The 24,035-nt window shown below is 39.4% G+C and overlaps 1 protein-coding gene across 1 annotated transcript in view; it reads right to left on the reverse strand.

The window, feature by feature from the left end:
- The window catches only part of PPFIBP2 (PPFIA binding protein 2), a gene marked incomplete in the record, with an annotated part of 2,221,164 nt that overhangs the window by 1,420,500 nt on the left and 776,629 nt on the right, over positions 1-24,035 (reverse strand). Inside the window, 1 exon segment of the mRNA XM_044058974.1 lies at positions 20,461-20,663. Coding sequence (XP_043914909.1) covers positions 20,461-20,663 — 203 coding nt within the window.

Raw genomic sequence — 24,035 nt, forward strand, 5'->3', positions numbered from 1 at the left:
AAATTTAAATTTAATTCATTAAATTTAATTACATTTTAATGTAGATGACATCTAGTCATCTAAAAAGGCTCATCACATATGAAGGAGTCACGTGTTCTGGCTTACATGCACTGTTAAAGACCTACTAGTTATTTTTGTCTCAGTGCCCAGGTCTGAGCATTTCTTTTTTCATGGGCAGTTTACGTGTCCCTTTATACCTTTAAATGGGAGATTTACAAACGGTTCTGTTTACATATTTCTCAAAAAATGATTTACCTGTCTGTGCTGCTGATTTTTCATCAACCATCTTTTAAAAGTTTCAAGACCTGTATTGCCACTTTTCTGTAACAATCAGAGCATCCAGTAAGAAGTAGATTGCTAAATATCTACAACATCCTAAGAAGTTCAGGAATCCAACATCAAAATAAATAATTGCACCTAAGAAAAGTGTATGTGCATTATAAGTATATGAAACATCTGTAAAAAAAAGATTAAAGACATACTTTCTCAACAGTCACCATAGAGGGACTCTTTGTATCTTTATACTTCTCCAGAGGCATTTCAGGTATCTCAGTGACATGACTTATCTCCAACACTTGTTTGACTTGGGAAAGGCAGAAAAGGAACTGGTCAATGACCATCTTTGTAGATGAAATTATCTTCCACAGTGTAATGGAATTGTGAAGTTAATTAGCAGCATGGAGTCTTAATGGTAAAACCTCTGCTTTAGAGGTCTTAGGTTTGGAGTTCAAGCCTGAACTCCATCACTAGTCTGTGTAGAGTTTCCTGCTCCGAGCTTTTCTTCAAATCACTGATGGAGTAAATGTACCCTCCTACATAAACTTGTTGTGAAGAGGCTAATATTATCTTTTTCTGGTTACAGAGACTCTGGAAAGAATGGTCTGCATCTAACTTTGATTAAATTTAAAACAATGACAGAAGACATCCTCCAATTAAGAAGGGGAAACAATTTTTCATAAAAGAAGCAAAGCAGATGGCCATCCTTAAACAGGGTATCCTTTCTTCTGTAGAAACAGTAGGCCAATATTTCTGCTTCCTGTCCTATCAAAAAGACATTGCAATGTGCCCAATGTCATACCACTGAGAATATAAAGAAATAGCACAGTCCTTGTAGGATTTTGAAAAGGGTACTGAAAAGCAAATATGACACATTATCAGTAGGCATTTCAATGAAATGATACATAAACATCAGCAAACATTCCTCCTGCAAATAATATAACCTACCTCAAAGTGTTATGACCTCAGGGTAGATTGTAATTAGTGGGAGAGAGTCTCACATGTGATCAGTTCTTAGGGGCTCCACACAATCTGAAATGTTTCGGCCAATGATAGTTTTGTTAAAGAAAGACTCTACGTCATAATGTGTTATTTTTTGTTTTGTTTGTTTTTTTAGCATTTGTATGAAGCATCAATAAAACAAAAGTGGCAGCCTAACTCCTCACTGGCTTACATGAATTAAAATAGACTGAATGGTGGTGCATTAGTTAATATGTACTAATCATTTAGCACTCTCAAATAGTCACTTTTTTCTCCTATTGTAAAGACATATACTCCTCCCTCCACATACACACACTCTCTATGAAAAGTATTTCATAGATGTACAGCTAAATTAGATGCTCAGCTTTCTTTGTATCATGGAAAACTAATTATCAACATCTGTGAGTATCATATCAGTAGTCTCACATGGGTCAGTCTTGTGACTATTAATGTTACACGAATACTTCAACTGGCAATTAGACAAATAGAATCCTGTAGTTTATATGGGTAATCCAGTAATGCTGAACTGGGTTGGTGCTTGGTCCATTATTAGAACCACTACCTTCCACCCATTAAATGCCAGAATAGGTTCTGGCTCCCTTGTAGCCCTGAAATGGACTAAATGATAATGGAAGAAAGAAAGAATGAATGAAATAATGAAAGAAAGGTACAAGAGTCACAAGAAGTTCACAAGTTCATAATTTACTTCTTCAGTATTAATGCCCTAAGGCCATCTAAGAATGCTGATTCAATTAACTGTGGCTTAAACCCCTGTGGGCCAAACCAAACATCTAAATTACTTTTAAATATTGTAAGATATTCATATTTACTTATATCCATGGGAAGCCTATTCCACAAATGTGGAAGTTTCTGAGTTATATAGCTTGCTCTTAATGAAGAATGCTGTATTCTAACTTCAAATATGCATTTTTTATGTTTATGAGTTTTATTATTACTGTTTATATTAAGATCAAACATAGCTTGTAACATTTCATCTCTAAAAATTCTGTAACCAAGTATTAATTTGCATATTTATACAGTAGATAGTAAACACATCTAATTCTAAACATCTAACAGATTGAGAGATCTCTAAGAGATTTAATCTTCTATGTAATTTTCCACTGCACATTCTTATAAGTTGTCTGCTCTTACAGATACAAAATACATTATATTCCAATGCCGATCAAACAGATATCTTACATAGTCCTACCATGTACCTTTCTTCACTTTGTGATGTCCCTCCTGTGGGCCAGTAATCAAGTTGCCTCAGTCCTCACCACTGACACTGATGAAGTACAGTACATTCACTTGGAACAAAAAATAGATACACTCAGTATTTCTAGATTTAGCTCTCTTCACCAAGCACAATTTCCCTTAGGAGCACACAGGGAACACACTCCCATTCTGGGGCTGGGTTTCCCCCTCTCTCACCAGGCCCCAAATAAGACTCCACACTGACCACAGCTGTAGAGTTGAATCCTCAGCTGAGTGTTCCAAGCCAAGTCATCCACCACCCTCTCTGTGAAACCAGTGCTCTGTGTCCCTGCTCCAAGTAGCTGACAGACACACACACACACACACACACACACACACACACACACACACACACACACACACACACACACACACACACACACACACACACACACACACACACAAAGCTGGCACAGGTTTACTAGCTGTGCCACCTCTGCCCAGACTATAAGGTTTATACTGCCACCAGAACACTCCAAAGCCAGCTACTCTAAGGCTCGTACAAGGGTACCCAATTACACTCAGTAAAATTAATACTAATAGAAATGGTAGTGCTTGATCAATGCACCAAGGCTTTCAGGAGTGGCCACAGTGTCACTTAATAAATATAAGTACTCTTAAAGGTTAAAATATTCTCTAAAAGACCAGCCACAATGAAAAATTTAAATATAATAATAAATAATAAAAGGAAATGAAAATACTGAATATCTATTTACAATAAACACCAGAGTTTCAGACACAGGAAATATTAAAAATAATACAGATGGATAGATTCACACAGATACAGAAAAACAGTATTTAACTAATCTCACTATATTTTCCTGACTGATCTAAAGAATTACTATTCCCTGCTTACTTACTAAAGTAAGGCAAGATGAACTGGGTGAATGGTCTTCCTTCTTGTCAGGTTTTCACAAACAGACTGCCCTGAGACTTCTGTCTCATCTAGTATTAAAACATCATTTTAGTGCTGGATTACAGAATGACTTTACATAGATCTGGCTACACTGAGTCAGAATCTTGTACAATTGTGTTACCATACACAGACATATAGCTTTGCTAAGATGCATTATAGAATCTGGAAGCTATAAAATGATTTCAACCCCCCCCCTCCAGAGTAGCAACTAGTTCACCCCTACAGACAATACAATAGGATTTTTAGTCCTGGTTTTCAAAGACATTTTGTCTCTGGCTACAATCAGAACTATAAGATACAATTTTTTATGGCCTAAACCAGGTAATTTAACTTTAGACTATTTTTCAATGTTAGCTGGATTGAGATTAAACTCTTCTCTTCCAGTATACCCTGTTGCAATATATTCATTTCAACAGTTACAGTACAGTCTGACATACAGATGTATTTCTTTTCTGTCGAGCAGGACCTACTGTTGGTACATTTTAACACAAGCAGCTTTACAAATATATTTTTAACACAAGTACATGTACAAATCAGTTTGATATACAAATCACATATATTATTTTACAAAACTCCAGCTAGATATGCTGGCATATGTTACACATCCACTGCCCTACTTCTACTGGCATAGCTGGCAATACCAGAATAATTTGATAAATAAATAAATAAATAAATAAATAAATAAATAAATAAATAAACAATTAAATAGTGTATTGTTTATTTATGTATTTATTTATTTAATTCTTCTGGGCTTGCCTTGGTGGATTTGAAAGATTTTTAGTTGTTTCTTCCACCTATTGGTTTCTTTGTGATGTTTATTGTGTATTTTGGATAACTGGCAATGCCTCACATCATCACACACTTAATGAAGCATTTTTCAGTATAATCCAGGCTGTCTCATACCCTTTGCTATAGTATCAATAACATGTTTGGTAAACTTTAGATATGAGGAAATCAGTATTTCTAAATCTCAAAAAACAACAACCCCTTCCAGAAATATGTTATTTAGATTAATAGGGTCCCTCTTAACTGTTTTACCAACAAACATCATTTACACTTACTGTTTGTCCAGCAGGACATTTCTTCCAGCTCTTTAATCAATTTAATATAATAAATAGCTGAAGTAACAACATACTCAAGTTTACAATAAGCAGCTTATTTGTTCATCTAAACAAACTTTAAAGTTGGAAAAGTAGCAAAGACAGTATTAAACAATAGAGGTACTAAAACAGATCCATGGGGAGCACCTCCATTTACATAACTAGGAGTGGAACTCAATCCAGAAATTGTAACAACTTGTAAAGGTGTGACTCTCTCTACTTGGCTATTAACCTTTGTTGTGTATAAACTGCCGATGATCTGGGAGTAAAACAATCTACACAGATTGATTAGTAACATGCTGGTAAAGATGCAATAAATAGGATCCATTCATCTAGGGCCTCTGGAATCTAGTTAGACAGTTGTTGTACATGTTATTTATTTTCGACTCTACCTGCCTGCCCATTTATCTATCTGTTGATCTAGCTATCTCTCTATCCATCTATCTATTTAAATTATAACCAGAAGTCCTACTGAGTCTGAAGTTCTTTAACACAGGGGGTCTGCAATGAGCCACACTAAGATATATATATATACAGTTATAAAGTCATTCAGGCAAAAACATTTGTCTTGTAGACAATATTACAATCAAGTAGATGCACAGTCAGAAAGATTAAGTCTTACTCTAATCACAGCACAGCAGTGTATATCACATGTATAAGGTCAGCAGTATATAAGCATAGTCTCATAGAACATGGGACATTTTGCAAGGGGTGCCTCTGACTATGGAGTCACACTGACCCCAAAGCCTTCACAGGAGTTTTGCTTGGGTAAAGAGTCCAGTACAATTAGTGGTCCACTCCCAGGGGTTACCTCTGGATCTGGAAGTCCACTGAGCATATTGTCCTTTCCCAGATGCTTCACCTCTAAGGTGGAGGGTGGAAAACACTCTCTGAGTTTGGACCAAAGTACAGTTAGTAAGAATGATTTCAAAGACAGTGTAGTGCAGACATCTATATGAATAGAGTACAACCATTCTCAACAAGGTCTCCAGATAAAAAGTGATAGTTAAGATACTATAATAATATAAGGTAAAACACAAATGATTTACATAAGAAATAATATAAACAAAATGTAAGCAAATGCAACAGCATTAACATATTCAACAGTAATACCAACATCCCAGTCCAATCCTCAAATCAGAGGACAAGGAAATATAGTCTGTGCAAACCAAAGGAAAGACTGTGATGGGTGAGTCTACCCTAACATAACCGCATGTATTGACCAGTAGGGATCGTTCTTTTTCACTATAGTTATGAAATTTACTATTGAGGGAGCCCTGGAGATAACAAATATAGGTGCACTGGCATAACAACTGCAACTACCAGAGACTTAAAATATGAATGTACTAGGGTCATGTCTCTGTATGTCTTAAATCTGAATGAGATAAAACAATGCTAGATAAAATAACCAAATTGTCCTTTCTGGAAACCACTCTTCAAACATAAGGAACAGTATTTTATTGAAAGACAGCATGGTTTGAAACTCTAGCAGCCTGTGTAAGGCTAAAGTAGCCATTAATATAAACCATTTTTTGAGCAAATAAATGCAAGTTATCAAAGCCATTACCTAACAAATGACTTAAATCGTGTACTGTGGATCTTCATTATCTTTTTCCTATGTCTCTTCAAGTAGTCCACTACATCTAAAGTCTGGACATGTAATAACTAACCTCCTTTGACTCGGAATGCAGAACCTTATAGAAGGGTCAGCAAGGCTTATCCAGCCAGTAAGGAAGTGAACATACTAGCTGAACATTCTAATCTCCCTTCAAAACCTTTGTGTCTGAGGTCCATATCAACCTACTGAAAACAAATGTACTAAAAGTCATAATATACAATGTACAATTTTAATGTGAAAATGCTAAAATGTTTGAGGCACAGTTGGCTAAGTATTCACATCCCATGCACAAGTTACAAGGTTTAATCCTGACATCTGGCCAATGACTGTTTGGAGTTCGCATGTTCTCCCTGTATTTCTGTGGGGTTACTCCCACCTCTGAAAAATATGCTCAGTTTTTCCATATCAAAACTCACTGATGAATGGAGCTGTTGGCACCAGCACAGACTGTACATGGTGCCCTACAGGGGGAAGATTTGTACAGACCAACAGCTTTGGGCATATACTGTGGTGTGAAGTATCCTCAAGATAGGAGAACACAGATCACAGACTGTGCACCATGGCAGGGCTAGCCACTCAAAGGTGAAAAAATATTGCTCTAGGTGATTCAGTCATATTGACTAATGTTGCCAAAATGGGCATGGGTAGTTACCGGTGATAAGTGGGTTGAGGTCCCGGTCTACTCCGACCTACACCAGGGACCCATGTTAACAGTGGTAGGGTGTATGAGCCCCTATTGGCCAGTGTGTGCCAGCCTTAAAGTTCAGCAGTTCTGGGTCAATAAGCCACTGGATGGCCGGTGTCTAGTTGCCCAGCCTGGGTTACCTGGGATAGCTCTGTTGAGGGAAAAGCTGGACATAAAACCAATCAACCTGCAAAACATGAACTGAGAATTGCTACACTTAATGTAGGTTCACTGACAGAATGCACCTGGAAGTGGATGACATGATGATACAGAGGAGGCTGAACATTCTAGATATCCACGAGACAAGATGGAAGGGCAGTGCAGCAAAGCCACATGACTTGGAATCCAGAGTCTACTACACAGGAGGTGGGCAGGCTAGAAATGGTGTAGGAATTGTGGTGAGAGAGAGGCTTCAGAAGTTAGTAGGAGATGTCATCAGAATTAATGACAGACTCATGATAATCAGATTCCAGTCTAATGATAGGTCAGTATTCATTATCTCAGCTTTTGCCCCACAGCAGGGTTGTTATAGTGAGGAAAATGCATTCAGACACCAGTTGCAGGACCTACTAGATAAAGCAGGACAATATGAATTGGTGTTGATAACGGGTGACTTGAATGCACATACCGGGACAGACAGAACAGGATATGAGGACTATATAGGTCCACATGGGTGGGGCAACAGAAATAAAGAAGGAGAAGACATTCTAGAATTCTGTACAGCAAATGGATTGATAGTAACCAATACATGGTTCAGAAAGAGAGGCAGTCACAAAATCACATACAAGAGTAGTCAACATGCAAATCAGGTAGACATCCTCCTCATAAGGAAAAGGCACTGGGGTAGAATCCATGATTGCAAAGTCATCCCCAGTGAAACAGTTGGCCCACAGTATAAACCACTGGTTGCCAAAATCAGCTGCAAGCAGTGATCAGAGAATGCTCTAAGGTCAACAGAAACCAGGCTGAAGACCTGGAAAGTGACTGGAGAGAAAGTACAACAGTTTAGGAAATTACTCATGGCTCTAGCACTCCAAGAAGAGGAGGAAATAGGTGCAGTTGAAGAAGAAGAATAGCAATGTCTCAAAACAGCATGTGTTAGGACTACAGAACAGATATGTGGTCACGCCAGGTATGGAAATATGGTACAAAAGGAAAGCTGGTGGGGGAATGCAGAAGTCCAGGAAGTGATCAAAAGAAGGTAGGAGAGCAGGAAAAATGGGAGACAGAAAAGACCGACCAGGCTGGGATAGAATACTTGTTGGCTAACAAAGAAGCAAAGAATGGAGTGGCAATAGCAAAGAATAGGGCATCAGAGGCTCTCTACCAACTTCTGGAAAATGACTCAGAGTAGGTAGTACAAAAAAACTATATCAGGTTTCAAGGTAAAGAATGAAAGATAAAGAAGATAGTCAGACACTCTTCATAAGGGATGACAGCAACAACCTGCTAGCTCGTCCACAGCCCATCAAAGCCAGATGGAATTGATATTTCCAGCAACTTCTGAATGAAGAAAACTCCACAGAAGCTGTAGTTACCTAGAAACAGCCTACAATCAGAGAAGAAGAGGAGCCCACCCTAAATGAAGTAAGAATGGCACTAAGGAAAATGAAGTCAGGGAAAGCAGCAGGCTCAGATGAGGTCACAGCAGACATGACAAAGATGCTGGGTGAGACTGGGAAGAAATGGCTCATAAGGGTATTAGTAGCAGTGTGGAGAAAAAGGTGCATCTCAGATGACCGGAAAATAAGCATACTTCTGCTAGTGTACATGAACAAAGGAGACATCTGCAACTGTGGGGAGTGCAGAGGCATCAAACTCCTAAAACGTTGTATGAAAGTTCTTGACAAGGTATTTGATAAATGGATACACAGAGTAGTAGAATGTAAGAAAGGAGAGTAGCAGTTCAGATTCAGATCAGAATGCAGCACAACTGACCTGATGTTTGCAGTGAGACAGATAGCTGAGAAGAAACAAGAGATGAGGAAAAAGTCCAACTGGGCATTCCTAGGCTTGGAGAAAGCATATCACAAGGTCCCAAGAAAGCTGATCTGGGCAGTACTGCAGTGGTTCGAACTCCCAGAAACATTGGTAGAATTAGTGCAGGCTATGTACAAGGACTCAATGACTCAAGTATGAACAGTGTTCGGCCTCACAGAGAGGTTCTCAGTGGGAGTGGGTGTACACCAGGATTCAGCTCTGAGCCCACTGCTGTTCATACTGGTGATGGACTACATTAGCAAACAGGTTGGAGAGGACAGATCAACAAAGTTACTGTATGCAGATGATGTTGCATTGCAGTCTTACTCTGAACAAGAACTTCAGCAAAGGATAGGAGAATGGAATGCAAACTGAAAGCACATGGGATGAAACTAAGCACCATTAAGTCACTGGTAATGGCAGCAAATTAGGGAAATAAGAAGAAGCTGAGAATTTAGATAGAAGGGAAGATAAAGGAACAGGTAAACAGCTTCAATTATCTGGAGAAACGAAAAAATACGCCAACTTCCAAAATGTTGTAGCAAGGCTCTAATTATAAATGCACTAACGCTTTTATTGAACCAAAAAAACAAGAGCGTTTTCGCCGTAGTAACACCACAGCTTCCTCAGAATACAAATGTTTTTTAAAAAAACCGCCACATAAATGCATAATGATTGTGTGACATGGTGCGAGGGAACAGCACATTTAAAGAAACATTGCTCCATGACCACGCTACATGTATATATAAATTAAAATTATTATGACAACTAATCAAATATGTATACAAATGAAAACATTAAATTACTTGAAAAAAACAATTAATGAACAATTATTATTAAACATTTTTAATATCTTTAATACAAAAACTATATAATGAGTGGATTAAATAAGTACTATTATATTTCATATATTAAATATCTAAAAAATAAAAAATATATATAAAAAGTATAATATAATATAGAAGTATATAAATATATAAAAATATAAAAATCCAATCACCTATTATTGGCTTATGACTGTGGAACATCCCTAAACTACTATAATATTTCACTAAAAGATCGTATATAATTACATATTAATATATGTATATATACAAGTTGGAACATAGAATTGACCTCCCAAATAATAACCCTATGTACAACGATATAGTTATTAACAGTAAAATTAAGCTGGACATTTATTCTTTTTGTGTCTCAAATAGTTCCTCATCTTTAAAACACATGAAATATTGCAACTATCATTCAGTCCTGGAAAACAAAAAGAATTCAGTCGCAATTGCCATTCCAACTCACGGACCTCTAAAAGAATGTTAAGCTTCAATTATCTGGGAAGGATGGCTGAGGAGAAGGGAAGTTGGAATGATGAGGTCAAAGCTAGAATCAGAGGGGCTGCAGCCAACTGGCATAGATTCTCAACTGTAGTTTATAACAGAAGAATGCAAAAAAAAGCTGAAAAGTAAGGTATACAAGACAGTGGTGCATCCAGTACTACTGTATGGTACAGAAACGTGGGCAGTAAAGGCAGAGCAGATGAAGAAGCCAGAGGTGATGGAAATGAAGTGCCTGAGAAGGGTGGTAGGGTATACACTGTGAGACAGACAAACAAATGAGGACATAAGAGCAGAAAAGATCAAAGAGAAGAAATTGTGGAGGTTCAGACATGTGTGTAGAAAAGCAGAAGACAATTTGTTGAAGAAGATTTGGGAAAGACAAGAAGAAGGTACGAAGAAACGAGAATGTCCAGCAAAGAGGTGGCTGTACTATGTGAAAGACGATCTGTGACAGTCAGGTATGAGTGCTGAAAAAGGCACGAGTGTGGCACTAAATCAAGAGACATGGCAACAGTAAACACAGCACCCTGACCCCATGTAGAAAACAATAAAAAAGGGGGCTGATGATGATGACGATCTGACCAATGATTGTATGGAGTTTACATGTACTCTCTGTGAGGTTCCTCCCACCTCCGAAAAACATGCTGAGTGCTTCCAGCTCAAAGTAACCCAAAAATAGAGCTGTGAACAGCACAACAGACTCTAGAATGTGCCTATTAGGGGAGACGTTGTATGGACCAACTGCTTTGGACATCAGCTGTGGTGCACAGTATCCTCTAAATAGGGAAACATGAATCATAGACTGTGCACCATGTCAGGCCTAGCCACTTGATGGTGTAATAATTTCCTCTGGGTTATTTAGTTATGTTGACTAAATGTTGCCAAAAATTAAGCATAAGTAGTTGCTGGTGATAAGTGGGTTGAAAACCAGGCCTACACTAGTGACCCATGCTAATGATTGGAGGGGTCTGTTTGCCCCTACTGGCCAGTGTGTCTCCTCCATAAAGCCCAGCAGCCCTGAGTCAATAAGCTGTTCTCCATCTGGAGTCCATTTGCCTAGCTTGGGTTACCTGGGATAGCTGTTTTGAGCAAAAGTTAGAAGTTAAACCAATTATCCTGCCAGACATGATCTAAGGATTGTTATACTTAATACAGGTTCACAGACAGAACTGAGCTTGAAAGTAGATGGCATGATGGTAAGAAGGATGCTGGCCATCCTCTGTATCCAGGAGGCAATGAAGAAGTGCAGTGCAGCAAAGCCACTTGGCTTGGAATCTATAGTCTATCAAAGGGTGGACAGAATGAAAACAATGTAGGAATTGTGGTGAAGGAGAGCCTTTAGAAGACAGTGATGGATGTTATCAGAATTAGTGACAGACTCATGACAACCAGACTTCAATATAAGGATTGGGCAGTAGTCATAATGTCAGGCTATACCCAACAGCAGGGTTGTGGCAGCAAGGAAAAGAGGGTATTCAGGCAGCAGATGCAGGATCTACTAGATAAAACAGGGCAACATTTGCGTGTGTTGGTAAAGGCAGACCTGAATGCACATATCATGACAGACAGAACATGGAATGAGGACTGCTTCAGTCCATATGGATGGGGCAACAGGAAGAAAGGAAATGCCATTATAGGCTTCTGTCTGGAAAATGGCTTGATGATGGCTATCACATGGCTCAGCAATACTGATCATCACAAGATCACAATCAACAGTGGTCAACATGCAACTCAAGTAGGCCCCCTCTTAGTAAGGAAAGGGCACTGGTGCAGAATCAGAGATTGAAAAGTCATCCCCAGTGAAACAGTCAGCCTAGAGCATAAACCACTAGTTGCCACAATCAGCAACAAGCAGTTGTCAAAGAAGGTCCTAAGGTCAATGGACACTAGGCTGAAAACGTGGAAGTTAACTGGAGAGAAAGCAAGAGAGTTCCAGGAAATACTTAAGAGTACTAGCGCATCCACAGGAAATAGGCAGAGCTGAAGAAAAATGGCAGCACCTCAAAAAAACATGTAAGAGGACTACAAAACAGATATGTGACCTGCTCAGGTTTGGAAACAAGGTACTTAAGGAAAGCTGATGGTGGAATGTAGAAGTACAGGAAATTGTCAAAATGTCACCTAGTGGATAGCCAACTGGCTCACAGACAGGACCCAGGAAGTTAGAATTGGGGAGTCCAGCTCTACAAAGAGGCCAGTCACAAGTGGAGTCCTTCAGGGATCAGTCCTTGGACTGCTCCTTTTTTGGCATTTACTTCTCAGAAGTTAAGGCCAATGTCAGTGATCTCTAGCTGACTAAATTTGCAGATGATTGCAAATTAGGAGTTGTCACTGAATCTCACACTGACACAAATGTCCTCCCGGAGGGGCTGACACAGACAAACAACTGATGTCGGAGTCATGGACTAAAACTAAATGCCAAGAAATGCATAATAGTATCCTTTGGGAAGTCATCCATCCCTGGTAACTATCACGTTGATAACACACCCCTTAGAGTTGACTCAGTAGTCAGAGACTTAGGGCACGCATAAATAGTGATCTAGCCTTTGAGCGTCATGGATCTACAGTGGTGAGAAAATCATTCTATGTTGCGCAACTTATAAACAAAGGTATGGCATCTAAGTCCAAGGAAGTCATTGTTCCACTGTATTCTGCATTCATCAGGCTTATCATTGAGTACAATGCCCCCTTTGGTATGTTCAGGCATATCCAACAATTGGAACATCCACAGAGTTCCTCACTAAAAGAATACAAGGCATAAGTAAAATGTTCTATGCAGACTGCCTCAGGGCCCTATCCCTGTATTCTGTCGCCTACAGGCTTTTGAGGGGAGATCTATGCCTGGCATACAGGGCATTATCAGACCCCACTCTGATGGACCTTCTGCATATCCACAAAACAAACAGACTTAAATCTTGCCTGTGATATAAATAGGACCTGCTGGAGAGATAGCTATGTATCCCAGAGACTACCCTGTCTATGGAACAGGCTCTCCATCCATGTGAAGCAGAGCTCCTCCCTAATCCGATTCAAGCGCAACTTGGACAATTGGATGGGAAATTGGAAATTCATCCCTGGTTTGGCACCTATGTCTCTGATGCAAACAGGTAACCTGTATATGGTTTATCTCCCAGGCCCATGTTTACACTTATCAAGGGTATAAAAACTTGTCAGAGATATGGGATGCATGGCTAGGCTTAAAAAGATCCTTGTAGTCATTAGCCTAGTAAACACCTACGAACCTATGAACCTATAAAAAGAAGAGGAGTCCTCCCTATGGAACGTACGAACAGCGCTAATGAAACTGAAGTCATGGAATGCAGCAGGTTCAAATGAAGTCACAGCAGATATGATCAAGATGGCTGATGAGTTAGGGGAGAAATGGCTTCTAAGATTATTCATATCAGTATTGAAAGAAAGCCATATCCCAGATGACCGGAGAATAAGCACATTAATGCCACTGTATAAGAACATAGTAGACATTTGCAATTGTGGGCAATATAGAGGTATCAAACTCCTGTCACATTGCAAGAAAATTCTGGAGATGGTGACTGATAAACAAATAAACATAACAGTAGAAGTTAAGATGGGAGATGAGTACTTTGGATTCAGATAAGGATGCAGCACAAGTAACCCAATGCTTGTAGTGCGACAAACAGCTGAGAAGAAACTAGAGCTGAGGAAGGGCATTCTTAGACTTGGAAATGTATATGACAAGGTCCCAAGGAAGCTGATTTGGGCACTTCTCCAATCGGTATACATTCCACAAACATTGGAAGAATTAGTGCATGCTATGTACAAGGACCTAGTAACTCAAATATGAACAGTATTTGGAGTCACAGAGAGGTCCCAGATGGAGTGGGTGTACATCAGGGCTCAGCTCTCAGCCCATTGCTGTTCATACTGGTGATGGAATACATTAGTAAACAGGCCAGAGGGGACAGATCCACACAGCTGCTATATGCAGACAATGTGGCATTACAGGCAGACTCTGAACAAGATCTTTAGCAAAGGATAGGGGAACGGAATGCAAAACTGAAGTCATATGGAAGGAAACTGAGTCTAGACAAGGCAGCTGTAATGGCAGCAAATGAAGGAAATGCCAAGACGCTGAGGAATGAGATAGAGGGGAGTGCAGTGCAACAAGTTAGCAGCTTCAAATACCTGGCAGGTATGGCTGAGGACAAGAGAAGCCTGAATGAGGATGTCAAAGCTAGAATCAGAGGAGTTGCAGCCAAATGGCACAGAGTGTCAGAACGGGTGCATGAAAGAAGAATGTCAAAGAAGCTGAAAATGAAGGTGTACAAAACAGTGGTCCGACCAGTACTACTGTATGGTACAGAAACCTGAGCAATGAAGGCTGAACAGATGTGGAAGACAGGTGATGGAGATGAAGTGCCTGAGATAGGTGGTAGGATGCACACTGTGGGACAGCTGACGAAATAAGGACATCAGAGCAGAAGCACAAGTAGGTCCAATTGCAGAGAAGGTGAAAGACAACAGACTACATTGGTTTGGACACGTGTGCAGAAAAGCAGAAGACAATCCTGTGAAGAGGATTTGAGACAGACAGAAAGAAGTTAAGAGGAAAGGAGTGTGACCAGCAAAGTGATGGATGGATTGTGTGGGAGAAGACCTGCAACAGTCAGGCATGAATGTCAAGGATGGTAGGAGAGTGGCAATGAATCATAAGACAGAGACACGTCAACACCTGATGTGCACCCTGATCTCATGTAGAAAATGGTAAAAAAGGGAGGTGATGATGATGATGATGATAGAAATGATGATGAAAATGATGACATGTTAAAATGTTGAAATGAAAATACTACTCTGCTACATGCGTAGAGAGCAGGACTCGACCCCTCGTCAGCCCCCCATGCAGGACCCATATTAATGCTCATTTCCTATTTTCACTAACAGGGTAATGATATTGCTTGTCGCCTGGCTGCTTCTGGCTAACAGTATGCATGTGTAAAGTACATCTATGCTATTTTCAGGTATTCAGAGTCCAACATTGTAGAATTTCAATATTTTGACATATTCTGACACATGATGAGATGGTGGTGGTGGGGATGGGGGGGTGGAATACAAATGAACAGAGGACAGTGTGTGTATGAGATTCATCATGCTGCTTAAGTTCATAGTTTTATGAAGGCCATTTTGCCATTATTAATAATTTTGATTCTACAGGTGCCTGAGTGAGCCCATATAAGGTAGCGCCTAGGGCTATAAAAATCTTTTCCAATACAGCAGGAAACTGCATTCTATACTATAAGTTTTTACCATGCAAATGTGACTCTTCACTGTGTTAGAAACTACACTAGTAAAATGCCTCTTCTTTCCACCATGTTGCACTCAATATGGTTATTAAGTCCTGCCAGGATTGCTACTGGGTCATATTTTCAACTGTTGTACCTTTTATTTGCAAAAGTTTTTTTTCTTCATTCGTTTTACGTGTAGCTCTGGTCATGTGATCTTCTGTAATTCTGGTTACTGGATCACAGCTGTCTTTAAAGTTGCTGAATGCTTTCTAGTAATGCAAAGAATATTTCTAAATATTCCTTATAATGAAATGGTACTATTGCGTGAAGTCTTAAAATAAGGGTAACTATGTACATAATTGCCAACAGCTCCTGTACATCACTTCTGTTATCTTCGCTGTAGTTAGAGGTAGATGTCTGTGCTTTAAAAACTATAATTACAGCCTGGAGAACCTGAGTAACAGGTGTGTTGAGCAGCCACTCAATAAGGCAATCCTGGTCTGATTTTAATACAGGGCTTCAGTGTCACCTTTGTGTGCAGTGAACGCGACCTGGTATTCATGAACATAGTATGCAGAGCTATACAAGTTTCCTATGAGCTGTGGTCAGCATGACCACATCCAGTACCGAGATGCATGTACATGGATCAGGGTATTCACTGCTGTCATTTAATGTGATTTCTGTATTTATGAATGGTGCACAGGACCACAGTGGACATAAGGTGTACTATGCTCTCCAGTGCTACAGACATTCCCAATTGCTGTATAACTTCTGGCATTAAACCTCAACACAAAACAGCAGGAAATAGGCTGTGAATATGGTACATGTCAGTCATGCTGTTCCCTGCTGTGTTGCATTCCTCTGTTATGCCTAATGGGAATTTTGACAATGTGAGGTATTGCCAGCAATGCCATTAAAAGTAGGACAGCGGATGTGTAACATATGCCAGCACAGCTAGCTGGAATTTTGTAAAGAATTATATGTTATTTGAATATCAAACTGATTTGTACAGATACTTATGTTGACAAATGCATTTGTAAAGCTGCTTGTGTTAAAAATGCACCAACAGTGTAGCCTGCTGCAAAGAAAAAGAAATGTACATGCATCATTGTAACTGTTTAAATGTATATGTTTTAACAGAAGATACTGGAAGAGAAGAGGGGAATCTCAAACTTTAAAAATAGTAAGAAATTAAATTACTGGGCTTAGGCCATAAATATGTTATCTCACATTTTAAATGAAGTCACAGGCATGATGTCTGTAAAAAAATATTGTTTATTAGCTCCTGTAGGAAAACTGGAAAACTGGAAGTGTTTTATGGTTTACTACAGCAGATCTTAGCAATGCTCTGTGTGTATGTATTATTCACACACAGGTGCTAAATCTTGGCAGTTTCTAGCAATGGCGGGGGGGGGGGTGCATGGAAAACAGAAGTCAGATGACCAGAAGAATGTGATGTCATTCTGGAATCCATCACTAAAATAATGTTTAATATTAGGTGAGACTGGACTCTTATGACACTCTGTTTGGAAACCTGACAGAGAAGAATCACAAACCTATTTCATCTTGCCTTGCTGTAGTAAGTAACTTAACTACGGAATAGTAACTCTTGATATCAGTCAGGAAAATACAGTGAAATTAGTTAAGGACTATTTTTTTGTATCTGTGCAAATCTATTCATCTGTACTATTTAAATAGTTCCTGTGGTTTAAACCCTGGTGTTTATTGTAAATAGATATTTAGTATTTCCATTTTCTTTTCTTATTTATTATTAAACATATTTAATTTTTTATTCTGGATGGTCCTTTAGAGAACATTTTAATCTTTGAAAGTACTCATATCTGTTTCTTGATTCTATGGTTACTCCTGAAAGCCTTACTGCATTGGTCAAACTACCATTCATATTAATATTAATATTAATATTACGTTCAGTCAGTATAATTGGGTACCCTTGTAAGAGCCTTAGAGTAACTGTCTTGGCAGTGTCTGGTGGCAGTAACTACCTTATAGTCTGGGCAGAAGGGGGTATAGCTAGTAAACCTGTGCCAGCCTTTCCCAGGTGTGTGTGTGTGTGTGTGTGTGTGTGTGTGTGTGTGTGTGTGTGTGTGTGTGTGCGTGTGTGCGTGTGTGTGTGTATCTGTGTCTGTGCAAATCAAATCTCAAAGAGTGTGTGTGTGCCAGCTGCTTGGGGCAGCGACATGAAGCACTGGTTTCACAGAGAGGGTACTGGAGGGATTCAGCTGAGGACTTAACAGCTGCATCACAGAGGACAGTTATTGGTGACCTGGAGAGAGACAGGGAGAGGAACCCAGACCCCAGGATGATTGTATTCCCTGTGTGCTCTTAAGGGAAATTGTGCTTGATTCAGAGAGCTTCATCTGTAAATACTGGATGTATACATTTTTTTTTCCAAGTGAACATCCCTCTACAGTGTCAGTGCTGAGGATTCATGCTCCTTGATTACTGGCCCAGAGAGAGGACATCACAGCAATGTATGAGGAACTGCCATTTCTTAGGCATAGTATATTATAATATGTTAATGAGGAGATCTGGTGCTGTGCAAGTTCCTACTGGCGGGAGCTCAGCAGGATCCCTTTGTAGAGGTGAGGCAAGTGTCGTTGTGGCACCAGGTTTCTCTGCACCACAGGAAACTCTGTTGCTAGTGGGGTTTTAACTACCATGCAAGAGAGTTTTTTTTTTACTTTAGCAATGATATACTGCTCAACTCTACATGTTGAACACACATCAGCAGTGAAGGGGAATCACTACATTAGTAAGCAGCCCACCATGTGCTTGTATGCAGCTGAGGTTTCATGAGTTAACTGACCAGGATCAGTGTGTATATATGTGTAGTGTAATGCTTGTGCATCATATACAATCCTGGGGAGAGATAATCTGCATGTGTGGTGCGTGAATGGTGTACTGGGCTTATGCAGTAGGGTAAGACCATGTACAAAGTCCTGCTCCATTGTGCACAATTCTTTATGAATCCAAAGGTCTTTAACATAAAATTATACTGCAGACAAGACTTACTCTATGGTATGCAATGTTTTAGGAACAGCAGCAAAGCAAAACAAAATGATGGAAAAAGCTACTGTCATTATCAGAAAAGGAAGCAGCAATAAGCACTAAGAAAAGAACAGTATGAATAACATAAAACTAATGAATATACTGGAAGATATTCCAACATGATACGATAAGCGACAGTTTCAAATGCTTCAGAAAGACCAAGGAGGACCAAAACCTACACAAACTGGAGCAAAGCGGTCAAAAACATTTATCAAACCAAAGATATATGTCAAGACAAACTGAACAGGATTATTCACATGGCTACCTGATTACAAGATGGTGGACATCAGGAGTCACAGCTTCACTAGATACCTTACTTAAATTCTAGAACTCTAGTATCTTAAGATTAGATGGTTGTATACTGGGTACCAAGGAAGAGACCAATTACATTACTAAGTAAGATGTGGGCAACTCTCAGTTGGAATGTCAAGCCTATGTTATGCCCTTATCAATGTGTCACAATGGTAATAACCTAGGTGAGTCAACATCAAGTCAGTGAAAAGGTTGGTGAAATCTTATTTGAATTTCCTCACACAGCCTGTAAGATGGCAGATAACAAGGTACTTCCAAGTTGTTTGCATTCCCATTATTTATTCAAAGGTGTTGTACCATCCAACAACCTGAACCACCGTCAGTTTTGCTTTAAAGGAGATAGAATCCCCCCAAGTCCTGTACAAACCAAGGGATTGAATAATGGGGTAAAGAAGGGCATTGGAGTAACCAAGCACAAACTGAAATTTTCATTGAATCAAGTTTTACCAACAAATGTGAAGTCCGCACCATGCAGCAAGTATAGCATTATCCCAGTGTTGCTTACTATGGACCACATGTTGGAATGCAGTACATTGTAAGAAACTAAAGGAGAACAAGTCCACACACTTGGCTTGTGATGGAAGGCAGGCTTACTCTTTATATCTTACAGAAAATAAGGATGAAAAGCTGCATAAAACTGTGCTATAAAGTGACACTTAGAAACCAACATATGATTTCTGCTCCCACACCTAGGAGCCACAATAAAGAGATACCAGAGATATCCTTCTTATAACCATTCAGTATACAGAATTTCCTGCAGAGGTAAAATGTATGAAGATAGATCCAGACAGGATGAAAATGCAATTTTACCAACATGAGTTACCATTATGTGGCATGCAACCAATCAGTGCGCAACACTAAATCTTGGAAAAAGGGCATTCAGTGAAAACATCAGGAATCTTTTAATCTGGTTGGCCAGAGAACTAATGAAGAGAAGCACATAACAGGTTTAATGTTGCTTATAATAAAAACAGCTTGATAAAGAGAGTTTCATAGGTAAATACCATGGTATCAGTCTGCAGGCTATTACAAGCCTAGTCAATAACAAGAGGTCAGAATTAAACCCTGTACCTTACATCTGAGAGGCAAAGACCTTAACCATTATTTAAATCCTACTCTCAAACAGTTATTCGTAGGAAGTATTAGACTAGCTGCTTTTGTAGATCATTTTTTAAGTCTAGTGAATTTCCATTCCAAAGGTGAGAATCAAACCCTGTACTTTGTATCTATGAGGTTATCACCTTAACCATTATACCTGCAACAATTGTACCTACCCCTAATCGGACCATTTACAAATACATTTTACAACTCGTTAACCAAAATTCACCAACTTTAATTCAACATCTATATTACTAAGTGTAATACACGCTACAATTAAATTGAAGGGCATTCCGTTCTTGCTTAGGTAGACTGAACTAACATTTGCAGTACTATACTATAATACTACTTACTATAATTCATACACACACACACACACACACACACACACACACACACACACACACACACACACACTAATGAATTATGTAACAAATACAATCACTGTGGAGTGAATGTAAACCACATTAGTCAAATGTAAAGATAAGACCTACTTTTCAGCAACTGACAAAACTACTTTGCAACAATGTAGTTACAAAACAAATTGGGACTTTCTGTACTACTCATGGACTTTCTTACCAGCCAGTCTTTAAGATAATTTGCTGTCGCTTCTGGAACCTGATTCCGTAACCGCTCTCTCTCTACTGCATCAGACACCAACATCAGGGCTATCCTTAGCTGTTCCATTAGTTCTAAAACTGGTAATGAGCCAAAACCAGGCTGCGAAACTGGTGATCGTATATCATACATGCCATTTGTATATTCAGCTGCAACCTTGGTGCCTGAAACAAAAAACAAAATTAAAAAAATGCAAACATAATCACCATGCTGCCTTACAATAAAAAGTAGGAATTTGAGTGGCTATACTCTGTACTCAGTTTAATAGATAAATATACATATATAGCAGAACCTCTTTTTAATTCTGACCTCACAGATCAAAATGCCAAGTTAAAAAGGCAATCCATATATATTAAAATACAGAACAAAATAAACTGTATGTGCATGGAGCTTGCATTATGCAGTGCTTTGCTTGCAAAACATTATTAAGATCAAGCATTTATTTTCTTTTTTATTCAATGCACTACATTACTTCCTTACATTGTCTCCATAACACGGATCTGTTTTAAAGCTTTCAGAAAATGCGGGTTTCTTCACAGTAACTTCAAGAATATACTTTAGGCTTTGCAGTGGTCTACTGCAAAATTACCCTCAAAAATAGATTCAGCAATTACTTACACAGACGGCTTCAACTCAAAACACCTTTGGCAGCCCTATACCTACAGTGCATATGGGCAAAGATTAAGAGGCAAAAACGAATGGTATGGTACACACAAGCATTATATAATCAAGACAGGTGCATGTGTGCCACCTGGCAATCTGGCTATAAGTAATTGGGGACTTTGAATTTCTGAAGTGATAGGCAGATATTTCTGAATTAGCTGTGTTCTAGTATTGCCTAGAAATGTGTATGGAATCCCTAGTTGTTTCAAGCTGGTAGCACCTCAGATTTCTCTTGGCTTACCTGGCTACTTCATTTTACTATAAAGAAAAAGCAAAATGGCACCCTCTGGAAACGCTCAATATAAAAACTATACTTTAATATTCCACAAGCCAATGTTCCACAAAGCTTTCAGCTACAACCACCCTTCATCAGTATGATAATCAGAAGTTCTGATTATCTGATTATCACACTGATGAAGGGTAGTTTAAGCTGAAAGCTTTGTGGAATGTTAACTTGTGGAATATTAAAGTATCGTTTTTATATTGAGAGTTTTCAGAGACTGTCATTTTGCGTTTTCATTTTGTTGTTTTTGACAGACTTTCACCTTTGTGTTGGTCTTTTTTCATTTTGCACTTCATTTAATTATCTTATATCAGTTTATATGTCCCCTGACTTTTTTCTGCAAAGTCTTGTGCAGCTACATTAAGTTGTTATCACCTTACTACACAGATGTAGTCTTAACCATTAAGATTTACATATACCCACAGCTAAAAGAAATTAGGGCAGTATTCATAGCAATTGCACTTAGGCACAGTGGGTATTTGAGCAGACTACACCTGAGCACAGATGAGTCAAGATTCAGAGACAATAGCTGCATGTAATCGCAGCTGCTGGAACTAGTCTGAGAAAGTTGTATGTAAGTGAAGTAAAAATGAGATGCAAATGAGGAACATTTTGATATTCCATCGCTATCTTATGCAAATTAGGAGCTCTTCCTGAGTTTGTGTGATTCATATTTGTTTTTTGATATGCATCTGGGCCATGAACTGAAGGCTTATAAAAAATGGAATTGTGTCTTTTCTGTCCATTTTACAACCTGGAAAGATTCATGTGATTGTTGCCTGTTTAGTTGATTCCCACGCTGAGGCGCTCAACTTGGTCACAACAAGACCAATAGCACCCAACAGAGATTGCTGGACAAGAAGGCAAAGATATAGGCAAAGGCAAACTCATCTGAACTTTGCTGATCAGGAAATATTAGATAAGTGTAGCGCAGACAGGAACATAGTAGAGACGGGCCGCAGGTGAGGATTGGGGGATTCTGGTGTTCATTGGGGGGTCTGGCATTCTTGTACTTGTGGTTACAAAGGTATGTACAGCCCTCACTATACTTGCCAATGGGACCTTCCAGAGACACACTAGGGATACAGTTGATATCTCACAGGCTTCTGCCTCAAGGATACTTCAGCAGTTCCTCAACACACTCTTGGCACATGTGGATCAGCTGATGTACTTCCCAGTGTCACTTTAGGACTGAGCTAGTACTATGTGTGGCTTCAACATGATGTCAAGTTCTTCTGAAGTGCTTGGTACAAAAGATTTTACCCATGTTGACATGGGCAGTACTGGCAGAGGAGGGGTTATCATTCCACCAAATGCCAGGTAGTGCAAAATGCACTGGGGTGCATCACCATTGAGTCATCCAAGATTCCTGGCAGTGCTTATGATTCTCATATTTGGCATACAAGCTCAATGTGCCACCTCTTTCTGCAGGGCAGAATTCATCATGGCCATTAGCTGGTAAGTGCAAAGTATAATGTCACTTCCCATGGTTATTTCTTTATCTATAGAGTGGAATAGGTAGTACTAAGTAATAACTCCCTCCTTTCCTGGTATGTCCATAGGTTCATAGGTAGGGACTAGGCTGCTGGCCCTAGGGCCTATATAAGCCTAGCCAAAAGGTACCCTGGCTTTCGCCACCCAAGAAAATAATTTTCCTGTGCCACTGTCAAGCAGAGCCACAGAAGTGATCCTCGGGGTGAATTTCCTATCTCCCATCCAATCATTAATATTTTTCTTGACGAGTGCTAATGAGGAGCTTTGTTTGATATAGACAGGTAGTTTGTTTCAGAGTATGGGAAGTGTCTGGGACAGGAATCTATCCCTCTAGCATGTTCTGTTTATTGTGGTGCAAGGTTTAGGTCCCTAAAGTGTGTAGCTCGGAGGGATTGGGATTTCTTTAATTGCAGCATGTCCAAAAGCTCTGGGTTTGACATAGCTTTGTGTGTTAGACAGAGATCGCCTCCGAGTAGGCGATATGCGATGGAGTAAAGCTGCAGTTTTTTGAGACAGTCTGCGTAGGGCATCTGCTTGAGGCTGGTAATTGTCATTGTGAGGTATTTCTGTGGCCTTTCCAGTTGTTGTAGATGTCTTGTGAGGTACATACCAAAAGAGGCATTGTACTCTATAATGGGTCTAATGAGTGATGAGTAGAGGGGAACAAAGACTTCTTTTTTTCCTGGATGAGAAACCTTTTGTGATGAGGTGTGTCACATAGAAGGATTTCCTGACTACTGTGGTGATGTGATTATCAAAGGAGAGACTACTGTCCACCTGTGTCCCAAGGTCTCTTATCACACCTTTGGTGTTAAGTAGACTACCGCCTAGGTGGTAGTTCATGGGTACAGAGTTTTTATCAAAAGGGATGACAATGCACTTTTTGGCATTGAGCTTGTGGCCATGGCTTTGACACCAGGCATCTGTTTCAGTGAGGCCCTTTTGTAGGATGTCCACATCTTTTGGAGTTTTGATTATGGCTCCTAGTTTGCAGTCATCTGCAAACTTCGTTAGCCAAAGACCTTCTGTGTTAGCCTGTACTTCAGAGAAGTAGATACCAAACAGGACATGACCCAGGACTGAACCCTGTGGTACT

This window comes from Protopterus annectens, chromosome 17.part0, assembly GCF_019279795.1.
Source record: "Protopterus annectens isolate FY-2018-M chromosome 17.part0, PAN1.0, whole genome shotgun sequence".
In the NCBI taxonomy this organism is placed as follows: domain Eukaryota; kingdom Metazoa; phylum Chordata; order Ceratodontiformes; family Protopteridae; genus Protopterus; species Protopterus annectens.